The sequence below is a fragment of the Leptonychotes weddellii genome, chromosome 11 (assembly GCF_054177405.1).
Source record: "Leptonychotes weddellii isolate Sample4059 chromosome 11, ASM5417740v2, whole genome shotgun sequence".
NCBI classification, from domain to species: domain Eukaryota; kingdom Metazoa; phylum Chordata; class Mammalia; order Carnivora; family Phocidae; genus Leptonychotes; species Leptonychotes weddellii.
Window position 1 is genome coordinate 9,688,005 of NC_138379.1, and position 27,797 is coordinate 9,715,801.

At 37.4% G+C, this 27,797-nt stretch overlaps 1 protein-coding gene and 1 long non-coding RNA gene across 3 annotated transcripts; one reads left to right on the plus strand and one right to left on the minus strand.

Annotated features, from left to right (window-relative positions):
* Positions 1-1,314: 1,314 nt before the first annotated feature.
* Positions 1,315-12,559, plus strand: LOC115936786 (high affinity immunoglobulin epsilon receptor subunit beta-like). Its single transcript, XM_081798045.1, has 6 exons — positions 1,315-1,467; positions 1,969-2,100; positions 2,834-2,890; positions 3,498-3,641; positions 3,754-3,855; positions 9,178-12,559. The coding sequence occupies exons 1-6, from the start codon at positions 1,339-1,341 to the stop codon at positions 9,316-9,318; spliced, it is 705 nt and encodes a 234-aa protein (XP_081654171.1). The 5' UTR covers positions 1,315-1,338; the 3' UTR covers positions 9,319-12,559.
* Positions 12,560-13,254: 695 nt separating this feature from the next.
* Positions 13,255-19,295, minus strand: LOC145716045 (uncharacterized). Of its 2 annotated transcripts, XR_014138377.1 has the most exons (5): positions 19,090-19,295; positions 18,666-18,725; positions 14,789-16,147; positions 13,859-13,960; positions 13,255-13,762 (listed from the first exon to the last, which is right to left on the minus strand). It is a non-coding gene; the product is annotated as an uncharacterized LOC145716045 (long non-coding RNA). The 2 variants fall into 2 exon arrangements; XR_014138376.1 differs by having other exon boundaries at positions 13,859-16,147.
* Between the last annotated feature and the right edge of the window lie 8,502 nt (positions 19,296-27,797).

The window sequence follows — 27,797 nt, forward strand, 5'->3', positions numbered from 1 at the left end:
CATATAATTAGCATAATGGGAGGAGAAAACATAAGAAGAAATTGTATGAGGTGTAATCAAAACTAAGTTAAAACATTATAGGGAGAGTGATAGAATTCATAAATACCAATGCAATAAGGAATAAAGTCTGCCCCTATTTTCCAAACTTAATGTTAGCAAATATTCATAAAATTGATATAGTAGAAGATGATAAAGAAATAAGAAGCTAATATTTTGGGGGGAAAAAAGGTTAAAATGAGTTAGTTTTCAAGGGTGGCCATTCTGGGGTTTGCTCTACTATGGAAATCCATGATTGTTTTTGACAAGTGCCAAAGCACATCCTAACTTCTTAAGAAGATAATTGAGAATTTATGCTACATTTTTACATCTCTGATGATACTAGGAAAATTGGATGCATCATTTCCAGTGTCACACATATGAGACATAAGCATGATTGTATTTTATGTTGACAAACCTGGGGCTTGAACTAAATATAGCATTCATTGTCACACAGAAATTAAAGGTAAGGTGGCTTTTATATAGTGTATTCCCGGGTCTCTCTTATTTCCCTAGAATAATTATGGATACTAATCCTATTCTCTTTCATCCTCAAAATTATCTTGGAATGGATGATAAATTATGTGATACATTTAATTAAATTAAAGGGAAATGTCTTTAATTCAGATCTATTTGTCTTTATTTTTTTTTAAAGATTTTATTTACTTGTGTAAGAGAGAGAGAGTGAGCACAAACGGGGCGGGGGCGGGGGGGACAGCAGGCAGAGGGAGAAGTAGGCTCCTTGCTGAGCAAGGAGCTCTACTCCATCCCGGGACCCTGGGATCATGACCTGAGCCGAAGGCAGACACCCAACCAATTGAGCCACCAGGTGTCCCTCTATTTGCCTTTAAATCCCAGGTTATTTTCACTCCACCATGGCTAAAGCTAAATAAATATATCACAACTCTCATGGTGGGTACTTTTTTACAAGTCTGTGGCCACATGCAACTTAAAAACAAAAACAAACACAAAACCAGGCTTGAGATTTATAGCATTCCTTAACCTGGGAGGATATCTTATAGTTATGTAGGATTTGATATTCCTCAACCTCTCTCATCTCTCTCCTTCATTTACACTGTTGTTTATCACATCAGTGATATCAGAGTCAGCAGCATGGACACATGAACATCACTTGGCCAGTGACTTCTCTTCATATATGATAAAGACCTCAGATAAAAGAAGCCCAGTATCTACTTCCCTTATAATAAGATTAACAATATTTGGCATATGATGGGGCATATATGATGCTATTAACAGACGACCATCTATTACAGAATGAACAAAACTTTGAATTCTGTTAGGATGCCTGTGGACATTCCTCCAAACCAAAACCAAAGTACCCCACTGGGAGAGACAGAAACATCTAGTACCCTGAAACATCTACTAGACAGGCTGCAGAAATTCCTGAAGGGGAATCTAGAAGCACTGGGGGTAAGTAAGTAAACCACTAATAAAGAATTTTGAACCAGGAGAAACTGGGGGATATATTGAGGGTGAAGGATTATTTTGGCTGATGAAGTGGTTGTCATAGAGGCACCAGGTTATGACCTGTGTCAATCATTCTGTGGAGTGGAAGAAAGACACTTTGATTAAAAGCAAGGGACCATGTTTATATGGGCATGGGAGGGGTGCATTAAGAGGAGACTGCAAATGAAGCTCTTGGATGAGCCTCATTGTGACTGTATCTTATGAAAGCAAAGTTGACCCATATGGGCTGGCCTCTGGAAAAAAAAAAAAGCACATCTCCAGGATCTGACTCTTCTTAGCAGATCTTTTAATAGTATTCAAGGGGGTCAATCCTATGGATGACCAGGATATTTGGACCAGGTGATTCTCTCTCCTGAAAAATGCTCACCTTTGTCTTTAAAACATGTATTTTTGTTTTGTTAATTTTGATGGTTTGTAATTTGGTTTGTTTTGTCTCTTATCCAGATGGCTCAGATTATGATTGGTGTGAAATGCTTCTTTTATGGGATAATTGGATTTCTTGTTCCTAATTCTGAAATGTACAGAATCATTTTCTTCTCAATTTACACAGGCTTCTCTTTCTGGGGGGCATTGTCTGTGAGTACCTCACATCTAAATTTATAATTATCCAATCATTTATTCATTCATTCATCCGCTAAATACACAACTTGTATGGCATCTTGCCAATTCTAGAATACTTGCAACGATAGTTAAGATTGAATTTCCAACCTGAACTTTAATATATATTCTAATGTAACACTTTCCTTAAGCTCTATTCATTGCTGTGTAGTATGATACTATTCAGTATAATCTTGCTGTTTTGCTCAAGGAGAAAATCCTGGGTTTGACACATGGAAGAAGTGTCTCTGAAATGTAATAATATTTGGATCGGAGAAGATGCTGGGGGTAGGGAAGTGTTACTCTTCTTAAGTCATCACACTTCTTGGCCAAATACATTGAGAAAAATGCCATGTAATCTGAGCTCATGTTTTCCCCTTTACTGCACCCCAAAGTGTGTCTTTGAATTATATTTACTCTACTTATTTTATTTTCTCCACATTGAATAAGTATTTTTCTGCTGTGGTTTTTATGTCCACTTCTCTTATTTAGCTAAAGGAATTTTACTATTCATAAGAATAAAAGTATAATTATGGTACTTTAATTGTGCAGTGCACACACTTTCATGATTTGCTTTCCTCTGAGTTCTGAAGGGGTGCCTGGGAGGTGGGGGGCACTAGATAGGAAGAGAGATATGCATCTGGCAATGGGGTGGGAGGGTGAGTTGGAAGAAGCTGCTACTCTGCAGACATCTTTCTTATCTTATAAACAGTTTATCGTTTCTGGAAGTCTGACTGTTGTGTCTGCCAAGAAGCAAACAAAATCACTGGTAAGCTAACAAGTTTTCCATTTATCAGAACTTATAACACTCTTGACTTTCCCATTTGAAGCCCAGTCATCCAGGGGATTCATCATTTTATAGTACATTTCATCATGTAACTGTCAATTTGGCCCAATGAATCATGTGATCATCCTATAGCTAGACACAAACAAGCTGGATCTCCTGGGATTTTAGAAATTCTGATCCCCATATCTTGTCACCATAAGAAGAATGAGTAAAGATTTATCTAGCTATTAAAGCTTTTTTATGGTATGGGGTAGGGCAATGTTAATAAAGATAAAAGCATGGCTTAGGCTTGAGCAAGGCAGAGTTTTATTTTTGGTAGAGGGAGGAGCTAATACAGGGTCAGAAACTAGAGATGCTAAAATGTCCACAATGTTTTTATCCTATCCATGGTATGTGTTTAAGAAAGATCAATCCTCTCCAACTTTTCTTCTCCCAATTGTGATTTGCCATTGAACTGAATTGGCAATCTAGGGGTGATGAATGCCTGTAGATCCCATGGCTAAGTTAAGTCAGAATTCTCCTCCCAGTTTATAGGGTCTAGAAACCCCTGGTCCTTAACTTATAAGCTAGTTATTTCCTTTTTTTTCAGCTGAGAGGGAATCTAGGTGCTAACATTCTCAGCACCTTGGTCTCGATTATTGGGATCTGTATTCTGTCATACAATTTAACAAAAAATTGCCGCTATGATTGCAAGGAGGAAACTTTCTGTTTGGGCGTCAAATCAATTGCAACTGTAAGTATTATCCTCCTGAATTCTGGGAAGACTGAATGTTATCTGAGCATGAGGAAGATGAGTCATGATCATTGGTATATGGTAATGCATGACATTTTATTTTCTTTAACAGGAACTTGTGAGTGTCCTGATTATCCTAACTTGTCTGCAAATTTTAATTTCATTACCTCTCTCCATGCTCAACTATAATGTGGATGACAAGAATATTCACTGGGTAAGTGCAATTCTTGGAAGAATGAGGATGATTTCAACTATTTCATTAGATGATGCTGTCAGTGACCTTTTTTTTTTTTTTTTGGTAAAATGAACAAAAATATAAACTATAAGTGATTCTACGGACAACCTGGGAGCTACTAGTTGTGTGTTGAGCACACTTGGAATACACAGTGTATAATTCTCTAGTCCATACATAAACTCTCACTGAGGGGTATATATCCATGAATTCAAACATCCATCCATCCATCCATCCATCCATCCATCCATCCATTAATTTACTGTATGAAGTATACTCTTTAGTGTGATGAATATACAAAGTATCTATCATTCAAAAAATAATAAAATCAAGGCATAATTAATTTAAAAACCTGAAGGAGATGAAATATATAATTGCAGGTATATACAATTGAAAATAAAATAAGCTAAGAAACACAAATATAGTTAGAATTTTATGCTTTATTATCACATGTAACAATTACAGGTAGTACAGAGCTAGTGGCCTGCTTTCCCCAACCTCATCAACTGGTTCTTTTTGTGTGTTGAAATTACTACCACGGCTGTGTGTCAGTTAGAGTTAATTCAAACAGGAAATGGAAAGTTTTATGGCATCAGAACTCCCCTCATTTCAAGTGTATAACATTTATCACAAGCATTGGATTCTATGATTCTAAGGGCTAGTTAAGCAAGTCTGAATTCCTCAGGGCAGTCAGTCAGGAAAGGAAGACCATGGGTGGGATGGACCCATGGGCATGGCAAAAGGTGTCACACATAAGTAGAATTTCTTCTCTTCCACCTTTTATTGTAAGCAAGAAGAAGCCAGGCTTTTCCTTCAGTGCTTTGGAATTCTCAGTTTGTTATCCAAGTTTATCATTTACTAGTTATGCTTTCCACATAACTGTCAGAGAACATTCTGTTAAATTTCTGCCGCTGCACCACAAGACCCTCTCTCCAGTTTCCAGTAATACGGTCCTCACTTCTTTCTGAGCCACACTGATAGCATTCTCAGTGTCTTTATTTCCACTAACAGACCGTTTGAGACATTTTAGGCTTTATCCATACTGTGCCTCAAAATGTTGCTCCTCCAAGTTTTGTTCGTGAAAATTTTGCTCCTCAAAATTTTTCTCAACCTTGTTTCATCCCACTGCCTAATGCCAAAGCCACTCCTGTATCCTCGGTATTTATTTACAGATCCTAGATATACTTATAGCAATAATATTGTATTGTTACCCCATTTCCAGTACCAAAACACATGATAACTTTTTGTTGTTGCCTGACAAATTGCCACAAGCATATCAACTTAAAACAATGCCTACCACCTACTTACTACCTCACAGCTCTGTAGATCAGAAGTCTGGGTGGACCCGACTGGATGCTTTACTCAGAATCTCATAAGGCTGAAGTCCATGTACTGGAGTCACCAGCCCCCTGGAAACTCTGGAATGGCCTGCTAGCTCATTGTTGTTGTTGGCAGAATTTGGTTGCTTGTGATTATGGGACCGAGATGGTTGGCCAGGAGTCACTTATGTTCAGCTCCTAGAAGCCCTCTTGGATCTTTTCAAGTGGTTCTCTCCATTTCGGCAACAGAGAGCTTCCTCTTCGTCAAACATTTCTCATGCTTTCAATCTCTCTGACTTCCTCTTCTACCGTCCAGAGAACACTCTGTTTTTAAAAGACTCCTATAATTAGATTAGGCTCATCCAAATACTGTCTTTTTTTGTTATATGATATAACATAATTACAGTAATAACACCATAATATTCTGCCCACCTCAGCTCTGTTCTTCATATTTGTGCAGCATCCAGTGAGAAAAGATACAGAGAGGGGGAAGACAATTTATTCTTGTAAGGTCATGGATTTGAAGTGAAATGTATCCACTAGACCAACAGTATCACATAATCACACTGAGCTATAATGGACGCTGCAGAATTCTGTTAGGCTCAAATCTAGCTAAAGTAGATAGAATTTCTATTATTAAAGGAAGATGAGCATTCTCAATCTCATTCCTCTCTATAGGCACCAAATATAAACATCTACCTTCCTCCACACACCTAAAATACACTCACCAATTCACAAAGGACGATAATCCAAGCCATTTATTGCCCTGGAGTCTTTGTATATTTGTAGTTCTCTCCAACAAATTCAGAAGTAGCTCATTGCAATGCGGGCTGAAAGACAAATTATTTGCCCCATCTCTATTCACACCTATTATATATATGTGGAATGGACCAAAGATAATGATAAAACTTCAATGTGGGGAGAAAAAGAGAAATGTGAAATCACTAATCTATAGCAATTACAATATTTTTTTTAAAGATTTTATTTATTTATTTGAGAGAGAGAATGAGAGAGAGCACATGACAGGGGGGAGGGTCAGAGGGAGAAGCAGACTCCCTGCTGAGCAGGAAGCCTGACGCGGGACTCGATCCCGGGACTCCAGGATCATGACCTGAGCCGAAGGCAGTCGCTTAACCAACTGAGCCACCCAGGCGCCCAGCAATTACAATATTTTTGAAGGCAGGAATTATGGAGATTCCCTGCCCCCCAAAATGGCATAAAATACTTAGGTTATACCATAGTTCATGTCTCTGGGAGATATTAACTTATTCATTTTCCTCTCTGGCTCTTTGTACACTAATTTTCATGTCCGTCACTAGAGTAGACACTGGAGAGTATACTTTTCTTAGGTATTTCTCAGTATTGGTATCCTACTCTCTGATGGTATAGTGGTGTTGGAATTGCTTTATATTTCAAATATTCCCTGGCTATTGTAAGCCAGGTCTTTGCTTTCTATAGCAATATGCTTTCACCAAAAACAGGGATGGAAAGGTAAATCTCTTATTCTCAAAACATGGCTTTCACCTCTGGATCCAGCTCCTACTATCACATCCACATCCCAACCAGCAGAAAGGAAAAGGGAAATGGGAATACATACCCTTCTTTTTAAGTATGTAACTCCAAAATGAGACATGCTATTTATTCTTACATTTGCTGGCTACTTAAATTTTTGCCCATACTTAGCTGCAAGAGAGCCAGGAAATATAGTCACAATTTTCTCTCCATTTTCCAGGTTAAAAACAAATTATACTGTTAAGAGAGGGGAAATGATAGTAACAGCTCCATGGGTTAGTTTTAAAAATTATGAAAATACAATAATCATCCTTTATTTAAAAAACCTCACATTACTTTCTCTCATCAAATAATCATTCATTATAAGAGACAGATATCAAATCACAAATACAAAATACAAAAATACTTAAAATTTTATATACATAATCACACATAATGTGTTCAGACACTCAAAAACTTACGTTCTATTATCAGCTCATTATTTTCCAGCCCATTAGCAATGTACCATATATACAAATGTCCTAATATTAGCTGGGCTGACAGTCTTCATACCAAAATGATAAAAGAAGGCAAAAAGCTCTATTATATCTCCCTATTTCTGTTCAAGAATTATTTTAATGGGCATGCTTATATTTTCCTTTATCTTCCTAAAAACTAAACAGTAATAAGCCAGGTAGTCTGATACTCACCTGGCTAAATATCTGGAAAAAAATAATCATTGGGTAGTTTTTTTTAACTTTTTATTTAAATTACAGTTAGTTAACATACAATGTAACATTAGCTTCAGGTGATGTGGAGATCCACTCATCCTGGGAAATGGGTGTGGCCAGAAAGGGGGCCACCCCCTTGCCCGTAGCACAATGCACGTCATGGGGAACCTGGTGCTAAACCATTCTTAGACAACCTGCTTCTGGATGGGGGTTTTCTTCGTAGCAGAGCAGCTCCTTTGCTGTGATCTATTGGAAGTCAGCCCTCAACACAAGGGTTTGTAAATATTATGTAAATAAAATTTTAAAAATACTAGCTTCAGGTGTACAATATGTGATTCATCACTTCCATACAACACCCAGTGCTCAGCACAACAAATGCACTCCTTAATCCCCATCGCCTATTTCACCTATCCCCCACCCACCTCCCCTCTGGTAACCATCTATAGTTAAGAGTCTGTTTCTTAGTTTGCCTCTCTCTTTTTTCCCTCTGTTCATTTGTTTTGTTACTTAAATTCTACATATGAGTGAAATCCTATGATCTTTGTCTTTCTCTTACTGACTTATTTCACTTAACATAATACTCTCTAGCTCCAACCACATTGTTGTGAATGGCAAGATATCATTCTTTTTTATGGCTAATATTCCATTGTATATATACACCACATCTTCTTAATCCATTCATCAGTTGATGGACACTTGGGGCTGTTTCCATAATTTGGCTATTGTAGATAATGTTGCTATAAACATTTGAGGTGCATGTATCCCTTTGAATTAGTATTTTTGTATCCTTTCAGTAAATACCTATTAGTATAATTGCTGAATCGTTGGGTAGTTCTATTTTTAACTTTTTGAGGAACCTCCATACTATTTTCCAGTATGCATTTACCAGTTTGCGTTCCCACCAACAGGGGGAGAGTTCTCTTTTCTTCACATCCTCTCCAACACCTGTTGTTCCTGTGTTGCTGATTTTAGCCATTCTGATAGGTGTGAGGTTATATCTCACTGTAGCTTTGATTTGCATTTCCCCGATGATCAGTGATGTTGAGCATCTTTTCATGTGTCTGCTGGCCATCTGTATGTCTTCTTTGGAAAAATCTCTGTTTCTGTCTTCTGCCCATTTTTAATTGGATTATTTGGTTTTGGGGTGTTGAGTTTTATAAGTTTTTTATATGTTTTGTATACTAACCCTTCATCAGATATGTAACTTGCAAATATCTTCTCCCATTCCGTAGGTTGACTTTTAGTTTTATTCATTATTTCCTTCACTGTGCAGAAGCTTTTTTTTTTTTGATGAGGTCCCAATAGTTCATTTTTGCTTTTGTTTCCCTTGCCTCAGGAGACATATCTAGAAAGAAGTTACTACGGTCAATGTCAAAGAGGTTGTTGCCTGTGTTCTCCTCTAGGATTTTTATGGTTTCATGTTTAAGTCTTTAATCCATTTAAAATTTATTTTTGTCTATGGTGTAAGAAAGTGGTCCAGTTTCATTCTTTTGCATGTTGTTATCCAGTTTTCCCAACACCATTTGTTGAATCATTGGGTAGTATTAGTCATGATTGAAATTGACCTCACCCTCTACCTTTTTTGGAGAGCAGCCAGTAGGCTCCTCTGGGCCCAAAGTACACACAATTTATCTTTGGAGTAAGATAGCATATATTTGGAGACAAATCATTGAGGACTTGGATTATATTATTCTTAATGGCTTATTTTACAGACTTTACAGATTATTCCTTAGCGTTTTTGTTTGTTTGTTTGTTTTTTACAGATTTCTATATTGTTTTGCTGGAAAACACCTTCTGAAGATCTTTACCAAGACTTGTTTCCTCAAACTTCAATCTATCGAGAACTTGAACGTAAGGAAGAAACACCTTCACGTTATCCCACAGATACTAGCAAACAAATATGAAGCTGCACTTCTGTATTTTGAATCCACAGTGATAGCAAGAAGCACATACTGGGACCACTGAGGCATAAATATACCTGTGTATATTTATATATACAAATATACAATATGTGAGGATACAACTGTGTGGTTTAGAGTTATAAAGATAGCAACTGGCATTTATAATATTAAGAATTTGGTTGTCACCACTTTTTTTGTTATATTTGGATGTCATCACAGGCTAGGTTTATGCTCTGTTACAAAACTTAACCTAGAAATATTGATGGCTTAACACATCAGAAATTCATTTACTTCCTATTTTTCACGTTCATTATTAGTTGGCTATTCACTTTAGACCCACACTGATATGGGTTCTACCAAATAGAATGATATCTCAAAAAGTTGTTTGTTTTTTTTAATTTTGCCAAGGTAGGGAAAGAAAAAGTTAGAAGTCGGACCTTTGGCAATTAGGTACTTTGGTCTGGAAGAAGCATGTGTCTCTTCTTGCCACAGTCCATTAAACAGCACTGTGTGGGAGACAGGAAATGTAGGGTGACGTAAAGTTCTGAGGTTTAACGTTTGATGAAAAAACAATGAGGTAAACGTAGTTTCCTGAACTAATTGTGAAAATACTTTGCAAGTTTGGTCCATCACTTTTACACTCTGTGTCTTTGGGTGTGTATCTTCTGTGACTAAACATTAGGTTTATTTATCTCTCAAATGGTCTAGCTCGTGCTTACTCAGTTTAGATTGGGATATCCATCAAGGAAAACAGTAAATATAGGCAAAAATACTTTTAACTATATGAAATACTATAGGTTATAGTATTTCATTAATATAGTGTTAGGTTAATTAATTATACTCTATCATTCTAAGGACATTAAGCTTTTCTGATGATATTTTACATAAATAAGCTCATATATAAAAGCTTGTGTTGCTTAATTGGCCCACTGATAACTAATCAAAATGTTACCCCATTCTTCTTGAATAATATAACCAACAATTTTCAAAGTCCAGTAAAATTAATACTATGTCCCATAAGATCAAACAATTCCACTTTTGTTCTATATAATACAATAACCACTAGATACATATGGCAATTTAAATTTAAATTATTTAAAATAAAAATATTTTTAAGTCTATTTTCTTAGTCTCAGTAACCGTATTCGAAATGTTCAATGGCCACTTATGGCTGGTCCAAAATATTTGAGGAAAAAGATGGAGGAAACTAAGAGGAAAAATAGACGAATATACTATTATATTTGGAGACCTCAACACCTCTTTGACAGCAACTGATATATCAGCCAGGCAGAGAAGCAGTGAGGGTATGGATGACCAGAGCAGCAGCATCAATCAGGTTGATCTAATTGACAGTTACAGACTTTTCCATCCAACAACAGTACATTTTTCTCAAATGTACATGGGATATTTACCAGTTGGTTACTTCATGTGTTGAAACACAACTTAACAAATTTAAAAGAATAGAAATCATACAAAGTATGTTCTCAATAGTTCTAAATAGTACACAGGGTCACAGAATAGTTTTTAAAATGTATAAAAATTGTGGGCTTTCTTTTGTCTTTTTTAGCACTTTTTGTGATTTTTTTTTTTCAAAACCAGATGTAACATATACTATAACAGATGGCTACAGATAGAAGCTTTTATAGAGTTGTATAAACATGATGCTATGGACTGAGTGTCTGTGTCCTCCTCCATCCCAAATTCATATGTTGAAACTCTAATCCCCAAAATGATGGTTTTTGGAGATGGGGACTTAGGGAGGGAATGAGGTAAAAGGGTGGATCTGTTGTGATGGAATTAGTACCTTACATGAAAGACATGAGAGAGCTTGATTCGTCTCTTTACTCTATGCTATTTGAGGATACAATCAGAAAATGGCTATCTGGAAGCCAGAAAAAAACCTGACCATGCTGGTACCCTGATCCCAGACATCCAGCCTCTGGTATTGTGAGAAATAAATGTGTTTAAGCTACCCAGTCTATAGTACTTTGTTATGGCAGTTCAACTAAGACACATGAGTTAGTAGACATATGTATATTTCTTTGCTCTGTTAGCTGAGACAACCTGAAAGAAATGACATCCTAATAGCAACAAGCACACCTAGAGTCCAGATCTTGATTTCTAATACCATTCTCCACTAAAAGGAAACAGGGCTGCCTGATGAAATGGCTGATTCCAAGACTTGAGCAGGAACCACATAAGATGAGCCTGAGAATATGGTAGTGCAATAAAACAAGGAAGTGCTCAAAATGAGACACAATGACGGGATACACAAAAGGGACGCAGGAGCCACTGTGATGAAATCAGAAAAAATTTGAGCAATAAAATAAAATAGTATTCGATTATAACCCAAAGTATATATAAGTATTCATGAATCTATACAAATGAATAATTGAATGCATAAATAGGTGGGAGAGAATAGACAAAACCCCAGTGCAGAATATCTAATAACTTATGCACTTTCAAAGCAGTAGATCATAACTCCTGACTCCTTGAGGCTGGGCTGCACACAGTAGCTGTATAGTGACATCTTTCCAAAGACTACAGTATAAAAGTCATGAAAAAGCTAACTTTAGAGTGGAAAATACTGGAAAAACTGTACTCAGTGAGGTGATTAAAGTCAACATCAACAGTGTAAGTCATGTTGATAGTATGTACCCTTGATTGAATGTGATAAGAATGATATTTTACTTCTGAGTTCTTCCTCCTCAAAACTCAAAACACTAGTCTAATCATGAGAAAAATATCAGGCAAACTCCAGTTGAGGGACATTCTACAAAACACTTGACCAGTATTCCACAAAACTATCAAGGTCATCAAAAACGAAGTCTCGTAAATAGTCACAGCCAAGAGGAGCCTGAGGAAACATGACAGCTAATAAATGTGGTGTCTTGGGTGGGATCTTAGAACAGGAAAAGGGCACTAGCTAAAAATTAAGAAATCTGAATAATAATAATGCTTAAGTTAATGATAATGTATCAATATGGTTCATTCTACACTAATGTAAGATGTCAACTGATTTGGGGTGTATGGGAACTCTCTTTACTATCTTCTCAATTTTTTTTAATAAATCTAAAGCTGTTATAAAAATAAATAGTATTAAAAATATTACAGTCTGATACAACTACATCAAAATGTTTAAAATGGAAATCACACAATGTCAAGGTGAAAATGTGCAACGACTGGAACTCAAGCACTGTGAGAAGGCACGTCCGTGTTATATGCACTTTGGATATAACCTAGCAATTCCACTGCTATGTCTATACCCAGTGGAATTTTACACATGCATGTACCAAAGTGTATAGATACATTTTTATGCACAGCATTATTCATCCCAAGTAGAAGCATCCCAAATATTCATCAATACTTAGATGATATATTGTTCTATAAATCTTACAATAGAATATCTTGCAGCAATAAGAATAAGTATTGTTACTGGCAATAGCATGAATGAAGTTCACAAACATGCTAAAAGAAAGGAGTCATATCCAATATATATACTCAGTTATACATATCAAAGTATTCCATTTTGTAAAATTCAAAGATTGCAGTTACCCTGGGGATCTGAGTGAATGCAAGGGGGCATTCAGTCTTCTGAAACTTTGGTAATGTGTACTCATTGATGCAAGTGCTGGTTACATGAAGATGTTCACTTTCTATTCATCTAAAAATTGGGGGCACCAGCCTCGCTCAATTGGTAGAGCATGTGACTCTTGATCTCTGGTTGTAAGTTCAAGCCCCATGTTAGGTGTAGAGATTACTTAAAAATAAAAATCTTTAAAAAAGTTGGCCAGCTGTTACAATGATCTATTCACTTTTCTGTATAGTTCCATTAAAAGTTATCATGAGAAATGATACTGTGCATCCCAGTCATATGATTGGTTATGGGACGATGTGGGAGGATGGGATTCAAAATCACAATCAGCATCAATAGAGGGGGAAAAAATGTATTTTATTTGGTTTTGCAGTAACAGTGTTCCCATGCACAGATGTGAACACTTTCCAGCAGGCAGGTTATTACTGACCTAGTGATACCCAATGAATAATTTTTCTAAAAGCAGGAACTATTCTGTTAAAACTCCAGGTCCTCATAAACATGTTTATCAGGGGCCATTACTGGGGGCACCTTGTCATTGGTTGGCTGGATAACCACCACCTGTGGAGCTTGAGAATAATATATATTGTTATTCACATACTCTTCCAGCTAGAGGGATTCAATTCATCCTGGGGACCCCTACTTCTTTTCTGTAACCTGGGACCTGAGAGTTAAATATCCCTTCCCTCAGGGCCTTACATCCCCACTAGATAAAAATCAATATCCAGCAAGACATGAGGCTCCCAGAAACATCTGCCATAGCTCTCTCTGTGTTCTGCTGTCTCCTCCAATTTCAGGAAGGAGTCGCATACACAACGATCGTTCCTTCACTCTTCATCTTTATCCTTCTCACTGGTTCAGAGAGAAGAGACACAATGAGAGAAACAGGAACACAGACTCAGCATCACATGACAAATGTGAACCCTCCCTCAGGTCCTGAACACTCACCTGTGTGACAAAGTAGGTCACCTTGCACCCAAACACAGAAAGAGAGATAGCGATGCTGACTTCCAGCAGGGAGAGGACTAATATCGCAGTCTCAAATACCCTCTAAAAAGAAGCAGATTCCACCAGGAGAGAGAAGAGGAAAAAGGAAAGGAATATAATTAATAGATGGATACTTCCCCTGGCCCTGGATTCTCTGATGCCAATCTGACTCTTTCTCCACTATAGAAACAGGTATGTTCTCTCTCCTAACAAACCAAAAAAGAAAAATTGAAAAGAAAATCCTAAAATGGCTGAGAGGAGTTCTACTCTGGAACTTCATAAGTGTGGGGAAATTCAGATTAAAGCAGATGTATTTCCTTAGTTTTCTTGGCTTAGAAATTCTCTCTGTTGTCCACTTCAAGTTATCAAGTTATTTTCCTTATAATAACCTCCCTGTATGAATTTATACTTTTTCCTCATCCAAAGAGGAGAGAACCTCCAGGTCTACGAAAGTGATATCATTGTTCTTTCCTTACGCATACATATACCCCCAAGGCTCTGAGCATCTTGGCTTGGAGCCCTGACTCTCCTCACCCCACCTACAAATGACACAGAGTTTGCTGAGCCAGCATGGCAGCCCACTGCCATCTCAACTCGAACCTGGAGACTTTGAAGAAAGGTCCTCATGATCAATTTTCTAACATCGCTGTGTTCAGTGAAGAATGTGAGAAAAAAAGGTAACTGTCCTGGTAGGTCCTAGCAAAAAGGGACGGAAAATTCTCCCCATGAGATCCAAGTGCCAGATCTTTGTTTGTGGTGATAAGCCAGGATCAACTGAAAGACAGTCATCTAAGACTAATATACATTTAGATAATATAAATATAACTTCAGAAAATGAAAGCAGCTCAGAAACACTTACAAGAATAAGACCCTTTTTTCTGATCCACGTACCATAGTCAGCTCTACTGTTAACATGATTATCCCTATTCCCCCAACCACGGCACTGAGCATGTTCATTCCCAGGCCGCCTTTGATCTGGAAGAGAATGATCAGCGTCCCTTATGTCCCTTTGTTTCATGCTCTTCTTCCCTTTGGAAAACACAAAAACATTCACTTATTCTGAAGGGGTTGAAGACACATTCTTAAATAATTTTCCTAAGTTTAAGAAAGAAAGAGGAGCATGGGCTGAAGCATTGGATTCTGTATTCATAAATTAATCCCAGGGATGGAGTGTCAGAAATAGGGGTGATAAAATCAAGTCAAACCTCAGTTTCCTCGTGGAAGAATTAGCCATGACCCGCATAGAGCCCAAATGATTCAGAGAATTGGAGATTATTTCCCTTGTCTTGAGATAGAGCACTTCTGATTCTGCTTGTTGCTTTGGGCCCAGGGAAATACTTACCAGGTTTAATGTCATGTTTCTTCCAGCAGCAATAGACACAGCTCCAGATACAAAGAACTAAAAATGGAAGAATCCACTCAGCCTGGTGAACCTGCACCTGTACTTCCCCAAACCAGAGATCATCAGAACCCCAAAGAATTTAGGTCACATCTTTTGCTCTAAGAAGTAAAATCCCAGATCAAGTCATTGGTTTTTGAAAGGGAATGCTGGAAGAAATATTTGCAGAATTCTACCACTGAGGAAGTTGAAATATTCCACATACTCACAAATAAGGATCCCCATATAGGATATCCTGAGACCATGGTTAGGGGATAACACCAAAAGGAAAAGTCAGAAGAATAAAAACACAGACCTATAACAAATAGGCATACTTTCATCAGACCAATCAGGATCTGAGCCACCTGGGGAGTGAAAAAGAGGATGCTCAGAGTATGAAGCACGCAGGTTTCTAAGAAGATGATTTTGTGGTCTTTACACAGAGCTATTTCCCATCTCCTGAGTTTGGAAGGGCCCCCAGGATGAAACCCCTAGGAATCCATGGCCTTTTCTCAAGTTCAAGGCTATTTAGAAAGGTTTTATGATAATTTTCTTTTTCCCCTCTCACTAGAGAAATGCATTTTCCTTTCAGATTACAGCACCTCTGATTTTTAAAAAATCTATTTCCTGCCATTGTAAGGTTTATGGAGGTCAGTTTATGACACAGTTAATCATACCTCAGGAGCCACAAAGGACAACTGTTCTCCTCTCTGGAAATGGCTATCTCCCCAAATACTATGTTTAAAGGTCAAGCTCACTCACCCGCAGTATTTGGGGCTCCCCCTTCAGGAAGGTCTTCAGGTTGTCTGTTTGGTCTACTTGGATGATGTTTTTCTGTAGAGGATTCGGGCCAAACCATGCAGTTGTTCCTTCTGTTGTATTAACACAGTCTTTAGTGCTATAAATGTAAATAATTTACAGAGCACAGATTCATTCTTCAACCCCTTTCTTATAGACATGAAAAATGGCCTTTGGAAGAATGGTATTAATGAGGCAGTTTGGTATGATGGTGAGTTAAATTGCCTGAGTTATGATTCCAGTCACATACTGTGTAAACTGGGGCAGGTCTCTTTTACCATCTCCATGTCCTAGTTTTTAAAATTATAAAAGGTCGGGGAGGCGCTGGATGGCTCAGACCGTTGAGCATCCAACTCCTGGTTTCAGCTCAGGTCATGAGATGGAGCTTGGCGTCAGGCTCCACATTTAGTGCAGAATCTGCTTGAGATCCTCTCCCTCTGCCCCTCCCCGCATTCTCTCTCTCTCTCTAAAATAAATAAATAAATAAATAAACTCCTAATAAATAAATAATAAAATTATAAAAGGATGTGCTTGTGGTACTTGCCTCTTGTTGCTTGTCATACGTCTATATGATTTCAACAGATTTGTACATGTAAAACTTGGAACTGAGTGCCTGGTATATTCTAAATAATAGATAGCATCATTATTATTTTTATTGTATTATTGTTAAAATTTAATATGATAAATATGCATTCAGAATGCTTACATTTACATCTTCTAGGAAAAGAAACTGATGGAAAATGAACAAATCATTATAGTGAGTCCTGTAAGTGCCATTGTTATAATATCATTCATTGGTCATTATATTATGGATATGGGTAATATCCATTCATTCATTCAGTCAACAAATATTGATTAAATGTCTACTATGTGCCAGACCCTGTTATAAGTTTTGTTGCTAGGAATATAGCAATGAACAAAACACGCACAATTCCTGTCAATTGGAAGCCTACGATACAGTAAAAGAAAATAAGTTTTTAATTTATATAATGAATTTATAAGTGCATGTGAACAGAAACTACATAAAATGACAACCTTCACTTTCCATGTAAGAAAACTTAGTTTTAAAGGGATTCTAGTCATGATCCCAGGGTCCTGGGATCGAGCCCCGCATCGGGCTCCCTGCTCAGTGGGAAGCCTGCTTCTCCCCTCTCCCACTCCCCCTGCTTGGGTTCCCTCTCTTGCTTTCTCTCTGTCAAATACATAAATAAAATCTTAAAAAAATAAAAATAAAAATAAAAAAAAATAAAGGGATTCTATCACTTCTTCAATGTCAGTCAGCATTTCTGTGTTTGAACCAAATGAGAATTCAATTTCTCTAGCAAATTGGCCTTTGCTAATGTTGCCCTACACCATAAGCATAGTGATGATTTATTAAAAGCTCTGATGTGCCAGGCCAACTCAAAATGGTTTTCAGAGTTCTCTTTAATTGTTGTATACTACCCTTGCAAATAGATTTGTTGCATGACAGCTTTTTTTTTTATTCTTATGTTAATCCCCATACATTACAAGATTAGTTGCATGACAGCTTTTATTCTTTACCCTTCCCTGCATTCATACCAGTGTCTCATGACACTGCTGCTGCCCCCATTAAAAGGTGGAATATATTTCCTGTCCCCCTCAATTTTGATTTCAGCCTTGTGACTCACTTTGGCCAGTGAGATATCAGCAAATGTTTTAAAAGCACAAGCGCTTGAGCTCATGTCATGGCTGAAAAAACATAACTGGGCCACCTTGCTTGAGGATAAAAGATACAGAAATGAGAAGAGTCATAGCACTCATCTCAGCTGAAGTCATCCCTAACCAGATAGCAATTATCGACCCTCATGTGAGTGATCCCAGGGAATTTCAGAAGAACCATGAACACCCATGTGCAGACTTGTCAGCAATATGCATGTTTATTGCTTTAAGCCATTAAGTTTCAGGGGGTTATTTGTTAGGCACCATTACTGTGGTAATAAATCACGGATGCACCCTTGTTCATACTGCCTTATATGCTCTGCCTTAGTTCTAAAGTGACCTATAGTGAGTCTGGTTTGTCTATATTTCCTAGTTTCTGTCTCATTCTTTAGTCTTAAAGGAAAAAAAAAAAAAAGGTCATTCCTGCATATTTGCCCACACGAACAGAGCTAATTACAAATAGACTCAAACAATAACATTACTACCTCTGTCTGGGAAAAACAACGCGGACAGAGCTTTGACAGCCATCTGTTAAGTGATCAGGATCCAGGTCTAAGCAAAACATCCTGAAGATAAAACCTAAACTTGTGACCTTAGGTTACATCGGGTCTCGGATAATTTTTGTGTGTTTTTAAGACCCATAGATATGGGGCAATGTCAAAACATGTTAGTATATGACATGTGTCTTACGTGTCTCAAAAAAGAGTAATATTTCTTTTTCTTTTTTTTTTTAAGTACACTCCATGCCCAGGGTGGAGCCCAACACAGGGCTTGAACTCACTACCCTGAGATCAAGACCTGAGCTGAGATCAAGAGTCAGATGCTTAACTGACTGAGTCACCCAGACACCCTGAAAGAGTAATATTTCTATCATAAGACAGGGAATAAAGGATGGACCAGAAGTTTCCTTACATGATCAAGTTTCAGAGTTTCCCTCTCACATCAGGTCACGGGTGAAGCCAGGCTGTGTTTCTGCACATGAATATACACAACAGAACCATTTACCAGGAAAGGAGGACTTTATCTGATCTTCAGCCAGCCACTTCTTCCCTTTCCTTTCCTTCAATTTCTCCAGTTCAGATTCCATTTATTCTGGAAGTTAGTTAGTATTTTTCCTTTGAAGAAATTGTTGAAGGGGGCCCAATTCCCTAGCCTGAACATTCACTCCCACATAGATGAGAACCTGTCCTTCAAAAGCAGACTAACTTGTCCCAAATTTCATTCTCACCTCAGCTTTTACTAGACACTTTTGATCCATGTTCCTACATATCACCCACTAATAGCTCAACCCAGAATTCTTCCTAGAAGCTGAGAATAGAAAATGAACTCTTCCTACCTTTGCATCCCTCAAGAACTGCACCAGATGGGAGGTGAGAGCTCCTCTTGACCATCATTCCTTAAAACCATTTCCACCGAAGAGTCTGATCTGGTCTGAAGAGTAGTGGGACAATCACCTTCAGCTGAGTTGTCACCATTACTTCCTGTGGGTCATCCTACCCTGCCTACCCCAGGGCAGCTGCAAGGAAATTTCAGTGAATAAACCAGTGCTCGCATGAGATAGTGAAGCCAAGGACCAACTAACAGAAACTTGCTTTTAAATCTTGATTGCACTCCCAGCCTATTTTCTTAAGTACCGTATTTAAGGGTTTTCCTATCAAAACCTCAGTCACATGAAGACAAGTGATTCTGACTTTTATCCCAAAGGCCAAACAGCAGCTAAGAATAAATTTGAATTTCCACAAATTAACATTTTGTTAACAAACATCAGGACAAAAAATCACTAACCACTTTACAACTGGCTATACCAAAAAAATTTACTGGGGTGCCTGGGTGGCTCAGGAGGTTAAGCGTCCTACTCTTGATCTCAGCTCAGGTCCTGATCTCGGGGTTGTGAGTTCAAGCCCTGTACTGGGCTCCACACTGGGCATGGAGCCTACTTAAAAAAAAGTTATTAACCAACCCTTTTATTAGCCCTTTTCTCTTGGTTACATGGGAGAACTCTTCAACCACTACTTTCATTGATTATGATTATGATTTTGCTTGAGATGTAACTCGTAATGTTCTACCCTGTCTTCTAAGACTTGTTTTCAAATATTTACCCACAGCCCTGGGTCCCATCAGTCAGTTTGTAAATCAGGGAGGATATTCCATTTATTTTATGGCTTGCTAATTACTTAATTTTTTTTTAAATCAGAGAACCAATTGTTTCAGAAGATCAAGAGATAGAAATCAGATCAAAAGAGTTTGTTTTTTTTTACTGATTCCACTTTTCTACAAAATATAACATTAAATAAAAATCATATTTTTCCCACATTGATTTTCAATGCTCTGCTCTTTACATTTTTCACTGGTTTTGAAAGTCTGTGAAAGGGAGGGCATTCTGTTAGCATATGGGCAGACAAAAGTAGAGTTGTCCGTAACCAACGGATTGTGTTTTTGTGTTTTAAAACTGTATCATGTTTACTTCATCTTCCTCAAAGAGCATTTTCCACTCACTATCATAATGTGTGGCTTTTATTCATTCATTTTCATTATTTTACCATATTCCACTGTGTAAATACAAACATTTTCTTTCTTGCATGTTGATAAAATCTACAGTTCCTGCAATATTTTTATTTCAGCAGAAACCCAATTCAGAACATCCTGGAGCATGTGTCTTTGTATACTGGGAAATAATTTTCAAGGTTTATGTCTTAAATTGTGCACACCTCTTACCATAGGATATTGTTAAATTATTCTCTAAACTCACAGTTTGAATTATCTTACTCCAAGAAATATGTGACAACTGCTGTTACTATTGCTTCACATCCTGTCCAATTCTTGGTTTTATAAGATATTAAAAATAAGTAATATACAAGAGACCAGTTTGTACCCATTCTATGGGCTTAAAATGGTGGTGAGCATCTTTTCACATGTTTATCGTTATTTATATTAGCTCTTTTGGAATTGAATGTTGGTGTCTTCTATTATTCTGTTGGTTGGTTTGAATTTATTGTACTGATTTTAAAATCTTCTTTAAATAACTCTGTCTTGTTTTCGTCTGTTTGGACTACTCTATATAACAGAATACCACACACTGAGTTGCTCATGCATAACAGAAATTTATTTCTCACAGTTTTGGAGCCTTGGAAATCTAAGATCAGGGTGTAGACAGATCTGGTATCTGGTCAGGGCCCACTTCCTGGTTCATAGCAGTCAGCCTTCAAATGGCAAAAGGAGGCAAGGTGGCCCTCTGGGGTCTCTTTCATAAAAGGCACTCATTTTATTCATGAGGGCTCTGCCCTCATGATCTAATCACCTCCTACAGATCACATCTCCAAATACCATCATGTTGGAGATTAGGTTTTCAACTTATGAATTTTGAGGGGACATAAACATTCAGTCTACAGCATGCATTAATTTTGTCAGTCAAGTCTGAAACTACCATACACATATACTAGAATTGAAGAACTAAGTAAGTGGATGGTGGATTGTGGAAGCCATGTTTCTCACTCTTGAAATGAGAGATTATAGACAAGCAAGGGGAGAAGTCCAGAATGATCCACATGGCAATCTATTAGAGATGGAAAAATCAGTATGAACTCATATTTTAGTTAACATAGATACATGTGAATATATGTAGGAATATTTATAGATACATGTGTTTACAGGGGTCAACATGCATACATATCTCCTTGCTCTTTCAATAGAGAGAACCTTAAAAAAACAACACCCCACTAGCAACAAGCACACCTAACTCACAGATCTTTGCTTCAAATACTGTTCTCCAGTAAAAGAAACCAGACCTTGAGTAAATGGCAGATTCTAGTGTCTTGGGTAAGAAATAGACAAAATAAGTCTGGAGTATCTTTTCATGCCAAAAAGTAAGAAAGTAATTAAAAAGAAACATAATGATAAGGGTATGTCAAAGGGACAGAGGAGCCAATTGAAAGAGCTTATAATGTCCAAAGCTGGAACATTTTAAGCAAAAAAAGATAAAGTATTGCTGGATTAGAATCCAACATATAAAATAAATATCCATACTGGTATAAATAAATGATTGAGTAAATAAATAAAGGGGGATAGACAATCCTGCTGTGCAGAAGAATACCAAATAATTTCAATTGTCTACTGCAAGGGGCTACTTAGGAAGCCAGGCAGTAGATAAACTAAATTCTTTCTAGTCTCCCAGGATGTGAAAATATTCTATTTTCCTTCCATGAACTCAAGTTCTCTCAATCTCACTGCTTACTGCCCACCTTTTCCACCTCCTCACCAACCCACCTGCACCACCGGATGAACAGCTGCCTGGACTTGGTGAATAACATTTGGAATTGGGAAAAGGGAGAGAAGATTGTAAGATTATAGCCACAGATATATAAATATCAGGGTTAGACTCACATTACACCAGTGACTAAATCTGCAACCGAGGTAATAATAAAACCTCTCTAACCTTTAGTTTCTTTAATGTCCTTAAATGAAAGCCAGTGGTATGTTTCTTAGTTTTTGTTTTGAATTTGAGGAGACCATTGGGGAGATTACATATAGAGAGATAGATATAGATAGATAAATTATAGATTACATATATAATTATATGACTATATTTTTATAATTATATTTTATTTAAATATTGTATTATGTATATTATATACATAAAATTGACAGTGTGCTCATTTCCTTTTGAGCTCATAAAATTCTGATTATAAATGTTTGTTCTATAAAATTAGCAATGAAAACAAGGGAAAGAGATATATTCTCCACTTTTATTAACTCTGATAATATCCATCCACACTTTGACTTTACTGTAGGATATAATTAAGAAAGATCTAAAGCAAAGACATAAAGAAGAGGCAGAGAAGAAATGCACTATCCTCAATATCTATCCATTTCAATGGGAAACACTAACTTCTAGAATAAGTGGCATCTCAGCCAGGGAAACAGAGAGGAGTGAAAAGGGGAAGAGGGAGTGGAATAAAGCTATCAGAGTCTAATTCTAGGTGACAGAGATGAGTAATTATCTACTGTACTAGAAGTCTGGACACATCGCAGCTGTTTATCAGAGAGCACCATGGCCTAAAACAAAGATAAGGAAAAACCCACAGGAGATCCTGCTAAAGATTTCTTGGCCCAGATACTCAGACTGTGACAAACACAGAGAAGTTTCAAAACACAAGGATCCCTAGATATGACACCCACAGCACTGGAGAGGGCCCTAGTAGGCACAGCCCATTGCCAGGTCTTTATTCTTTGGCTGCCTCCAAACAAAGAGAATCTTTAAGCTGGAGAAAGGTCATTTTCTAACTCAGGTTTTTAGACAGATGTTTTAAATAAAAAATTTAAGACTACCTTTTATATGTCACCTAGATTTTGGTTTATATGGGAACCACAAGCTCTCATTTTCTGTATTGACGTCTCTATCCCACTTTAAAATTTCATGTAATCAAAACTTGCAAATGAAATATCTTCTCTTTTCTCTTAAACTCTTCCTTTAGGTTGATCACATCCAGTTACATAAGTGTAACTAGCATTTAGGTGCACGTGGCTTCTACCGTTTTATCCCCAAATCTAGACACATACTCCAGGATGCAGACTCTACACTCAAATGCTTACTCATCATTTTACACTCTTATCTGTAACCTTAAATGCCCAGTGAGAATCTCTTAATTCCAAAAGTAGCCATTAACCATTTTTTTTTAAAGATTTTATTTATTTATTTGACAGAGACACAGCGAGAGAGGGAACACAAGCAGGGGGAGTGGGAGAGGGAGAAGCAGGCTTCCCGCTGAGCAGGGAGCCCGATGCGGGGCTCGATCCCAGGACCCCGGGATTATGACCTGAGCCGAAGGCAGACGCTTAACGACTGAGCCACCCAGGCGCCCCGCCATTAACCATTTTAAAGTGTATGATTCAGAAGAATTTAATACATTCACAGTGTTGTGCAGCCATCACCTCTGTCTGGTTCCAGGAACTCTTCATCACCCCACATGGAAACCCTGTGTCCATTGCTCCCCTACCCACAATCCCTGGAAACCACTAATATGCTTTCTGCCTGTATAGGTGTGTCTATTTTAAAGGCTTCATATCAACGGAATCACATAATATGCTTCCTTAACTACAAACAAATATTCAAACAAATACTGTATACATATGTTCATAGCAGTACTATTCACAACAGCCAACAGGTGGAAAAAACTCGTGTCCATCAACTGAGGAATGAATAAACAGAATGAGGCATAGCCATATAGTAGAATATTAGTCAGCCATAAAAAGAAATTTTAGGAACTGATATATATATGCATCAAAGTGAATGAAGTTTGAAAATATTACACCAAGTAAAAGAAGTCAGATACACCTGTGAGTTTTTATTATACAATTTTAAAGGGGTTTCTTTTAGGGGCACCTGAGTGGCTCAGTCTGTTAAGTGACCCACTCTTGATTTTGGCTCAGGTCATGATCTCAGGGTTTTGAGATCAAGCCCCACAGCAGGCTTCACCTTGAGTGTGGAGCCTGCCTGGGATTCTCTCTCTTTCCCTCTCCCCAGCCCCTCCCCCAGCTAGGGCACATGTGTGTACCTGGGCTCTCTCTCTCTCTCTAATTTAAATAAATAAATAAATAAATGTTTGGGTTTTTTTTTTTTTTAACAGCATTTAGTACCTTAAAAAAAAACCATGCAGATGGAAAATAAAGGCCATCAACTTGGAGGTAATATTTGCAAGATATATAAATTGCACAAGATTAGCACATGCTGCAGACTGAATGTTCCTATGCACTCAAAGAAAGATAGCTAAATGTCTCAGCCTCTTGCACTTTAAGTTGACAGTTCTGGGAGGTGTTTTACACACTTCTTGAAGGCACTTGGATAATCGAACCCCAGTTGCCCTAAATGGTGGATTTAACCATCTTGTTGTGGTTTTCCTTCGTTCCCATTTACTCTCCACATTCCCTCTCACAGCTTTCTGAGCTGACCACCCAATAAACCATCTGCACTCAAGTCCTTATCTCACATGCTCTTTTTAGAGGAAGTAGGGAGAATGGAACCAGAAGTGGCTCTATGAAGTAGACCTTCTTTATCAGATTTTGGAAGTGAGTGTCTACACAATCATAATCATAAAGATTCCAGATTAGTGGAAATTATAACGATGATCTCTAGCATGTTGTAATGTCACCACTGAGACTCCAGCCAGAAGAGGGTAGGAATGCAGTCCATGTAGAAGAGAAAGCTTTGAGTTAAGCAGTTTTAGCGCTTTAAGCAATATGGGAAGATGATAATGATAAGGATTGTCGCATTGGCTGGTGATATTAACCTCATTAGAAACCTTGAAGAAAATGAATAAAATTCTTAGGTTAGTTAAATATCAACCTGATGCACACCATGGAAGTCACAAGGCTTCCCGTAAAACACTTACAAATACATATATTCTGCAGTCATAAAGCAGACTGTGCTGAAAATCAAGCACAAACTTTAAAGTTTGAAAGGACTGCAAAGGACACTAGATATGCATTTTTAATAAGTCTTTTATTGTACTGTCAGAAACCTTAGTGAAGAAAACAATGGGATGATGAGACTTGGAATGGGGATATGGTCGTGAAACTTGAATTCCCAGGTTTTCCTATATCCTGTAAACTGGCAGAGGCTTTCTTACTTGCTAGAGAAAAATCTTTCTCTTGCTTTTGCTGATGAGCTTGGAGAAGCGCAAGCATGATCCACTTTAAAAAATGTAAATTGGACTTCAAATGAAAACATCTGTTATTTGAAAGATGTTGATGTAGAAAAGGCTAGGAGTAAAGAGTTTCAAATCATATTTCCAATAAAGGACTTGAATGAAGACTATACAAAGACCTCACAACTCAATAATTAGAAAAGAAGCAATTCGGTTTAAAAGGAGGCAAAAGATTTGACTAGATACTTGACCAAATAAACAAGTGATGGCATGAAAAGAGCTCAAAATAGAAGTTAAAATCACAATGAGATTAATTCACATCTATTAGCGTGGTAAAATGAAAAAGACTGACCATACCAAGTGCTGGCATTGAGGTGGGGAAACTGTGTCTTTCATATACTGCAGGGAGGAATGTAAAATGGTACAATCACTTTGGAAGCTACTTGGCAGTCTCTTAAATGTAAAGTATCTTTCATAGAACTGAGCCTTTCCACTTCTAGGTATTTATCTAAGAGAAATTAAAGTTCGTGGCCATATAAAGGCTTGAACATGAAAGTTCATAATAGCTTAATTTGTCAAAAACCAAACCTGGATACAGTCCAAATGCCCACCAATAGGCAAATTGATTAACAAATTGTAGTAAATCCATACAATGAAATACTACTCAGTACATGTAAAGACATGGATGACCATCAATATAAGTTTGCTAAGTGAAAGAAGCCTAACAAAAAGAGCACATAGTTGTCAAAAGAAATTACGCATCTTAATACATAAAGGAAGAGAGGCGAGAAAGATAACGTTGTTTTGCAGAGAGGTTCCTCTTTCTGGAATAATCTACGAGGTCACCTTTTCCCACACAGGAAACAGAATTATCTTCAACACCATCACTGGGGACATTTAGAACCAATGTGTAACAATAACCACAAGAAAAGATTTTATATTTAGTGAGTGTTTTCCTAGCAGTTCATTCTTAATAGGTTGATGGTATGTGTTAAGATATTTCTCATCACCCGAGAGAAATGTTTTTAGAAGTTTCCCAAAGCTGATCTGGTAGCATGTTTCTCTATGGCCTCTCCCCATCTACTTCTCTGCCTGTTTAGGGCTAAGACAGTACCATCCTCTAACATACATTTCATGCATTTCAATTTACCTAGAAAATATTCTATGTGAAGGTTGCTAATAATTATCTTCCCCGGTCCAGTCCAGGGTCCCATACCCACTTTCTCCAACTAGAAATGACAAGGTATAGGTGATTTTTGTCAAAGGCTTCTGAGAAGTTGAGACAGTGTCTCTTTTCCTAATTTCAGGTTCATGATTAGACGTCAATATTTGTGAATGCAAAAATAGGTCCTAAACATCATTCGACACTTGGCTACAGGATCTTTGAATATACACAATGAATTTGAAATAGTTGTATTTAATAAATCCATTTAAGAAATAAGAAAAATAAACTAAGATAAAATTGCCCAGAGAGAGGTAGTATCTAACAGAGCTACTACAATTTGCTTCTGAGTATATTATATTCCAAAGTTCACATTCAAAACAATCCCTTTTCCTCAATGTCTTTCACCAAAACCCAGAGTGTCCCAGAGAGCAGGTGTCCCAGAGAGAAGTTGTTTGGGAGACATTGAGCACACTAACTGCACAGCGAGTAGAGGTTTTCCAGGGGAGGAAAATGCTCATGAAACACAGTGACTATCAATGGATTTACACACTCTTGCATATATAAATTCACCTCAACACTCTACATCAAGCTGAATTTATGAATACAGTACCCTATTTAATCAGTGTTTTTGTAGGTGGACTCAAACTTCATAGAATAGGAATTATTTGGGAAATTTTATCTCTATGACAATTTTCAGAAAGAAACCTTTGGTTTGCTTTTGTCAGAGGAGGTTAGAACAAATATTATTGTCCCAGGTGCCTTACTAGGCCATACATCAACCAGCATCAAATAGCTCTGATTGCTGTTGCTATCCCAACCATAAGTTTAATCATTGTGATTACCAAAAGCACGGAATATGGAAACAGAAAGATCAGTTGGAAATCTTCTGTTGCATTTTCAAGAACTTTCTGCTCATTTTCAGAGAACCTGAGGTCCACAAAGGGAGAAGATTGTTCCGAGTTTACCATAACACAGCAAATAAATTAGGGTCAGAACCAACTTGTAAAATGAGATTGATGATCACAGTTTCTTTTACACTTTATCCCATCATTTATTGGCAAGAGGTGGCTGACAATTGCTCTTAAAACTGTTTTCTGTCTAGATGACTGGATAAAGAAGATGTGGTACATATATACAATGGAATATTATGCAGCCATCAAAAGGAATGAGATCTTGCCATTTGCAACGACGTGGATGGAACTGGAGGGTATTATGTTGAGTGAAATAAGTCAAACAGAG

What these genes read in the sequence shown, in the direction of transcription:
- LOC115936786 (XM_081798045.1), top strand. Translation starts at nt 1,339, where the DNA reads ATGCCTGTGGACATTCCTCCAAACCAAAACCAAAGTACCCCACTGGGA. An exon ending in AGAAGCAAACAAAATCACTG is followed by an intron (nt 2,891 to 3,497) that starts GTAAGCTAACAA and finishes CTTTTTTTTCAG; the next exon opens with CTGAGAGGGAATCTAGGTGC. An exon ending in ATGACAAGAATATTCACTGG is followed by an intron (nt 3,856 to 9,177) that starts GTAAGTGCAATT and finishes TGTTTTTTACAG; the next exon opens with ATTTCTATATTGTTTTGCTG.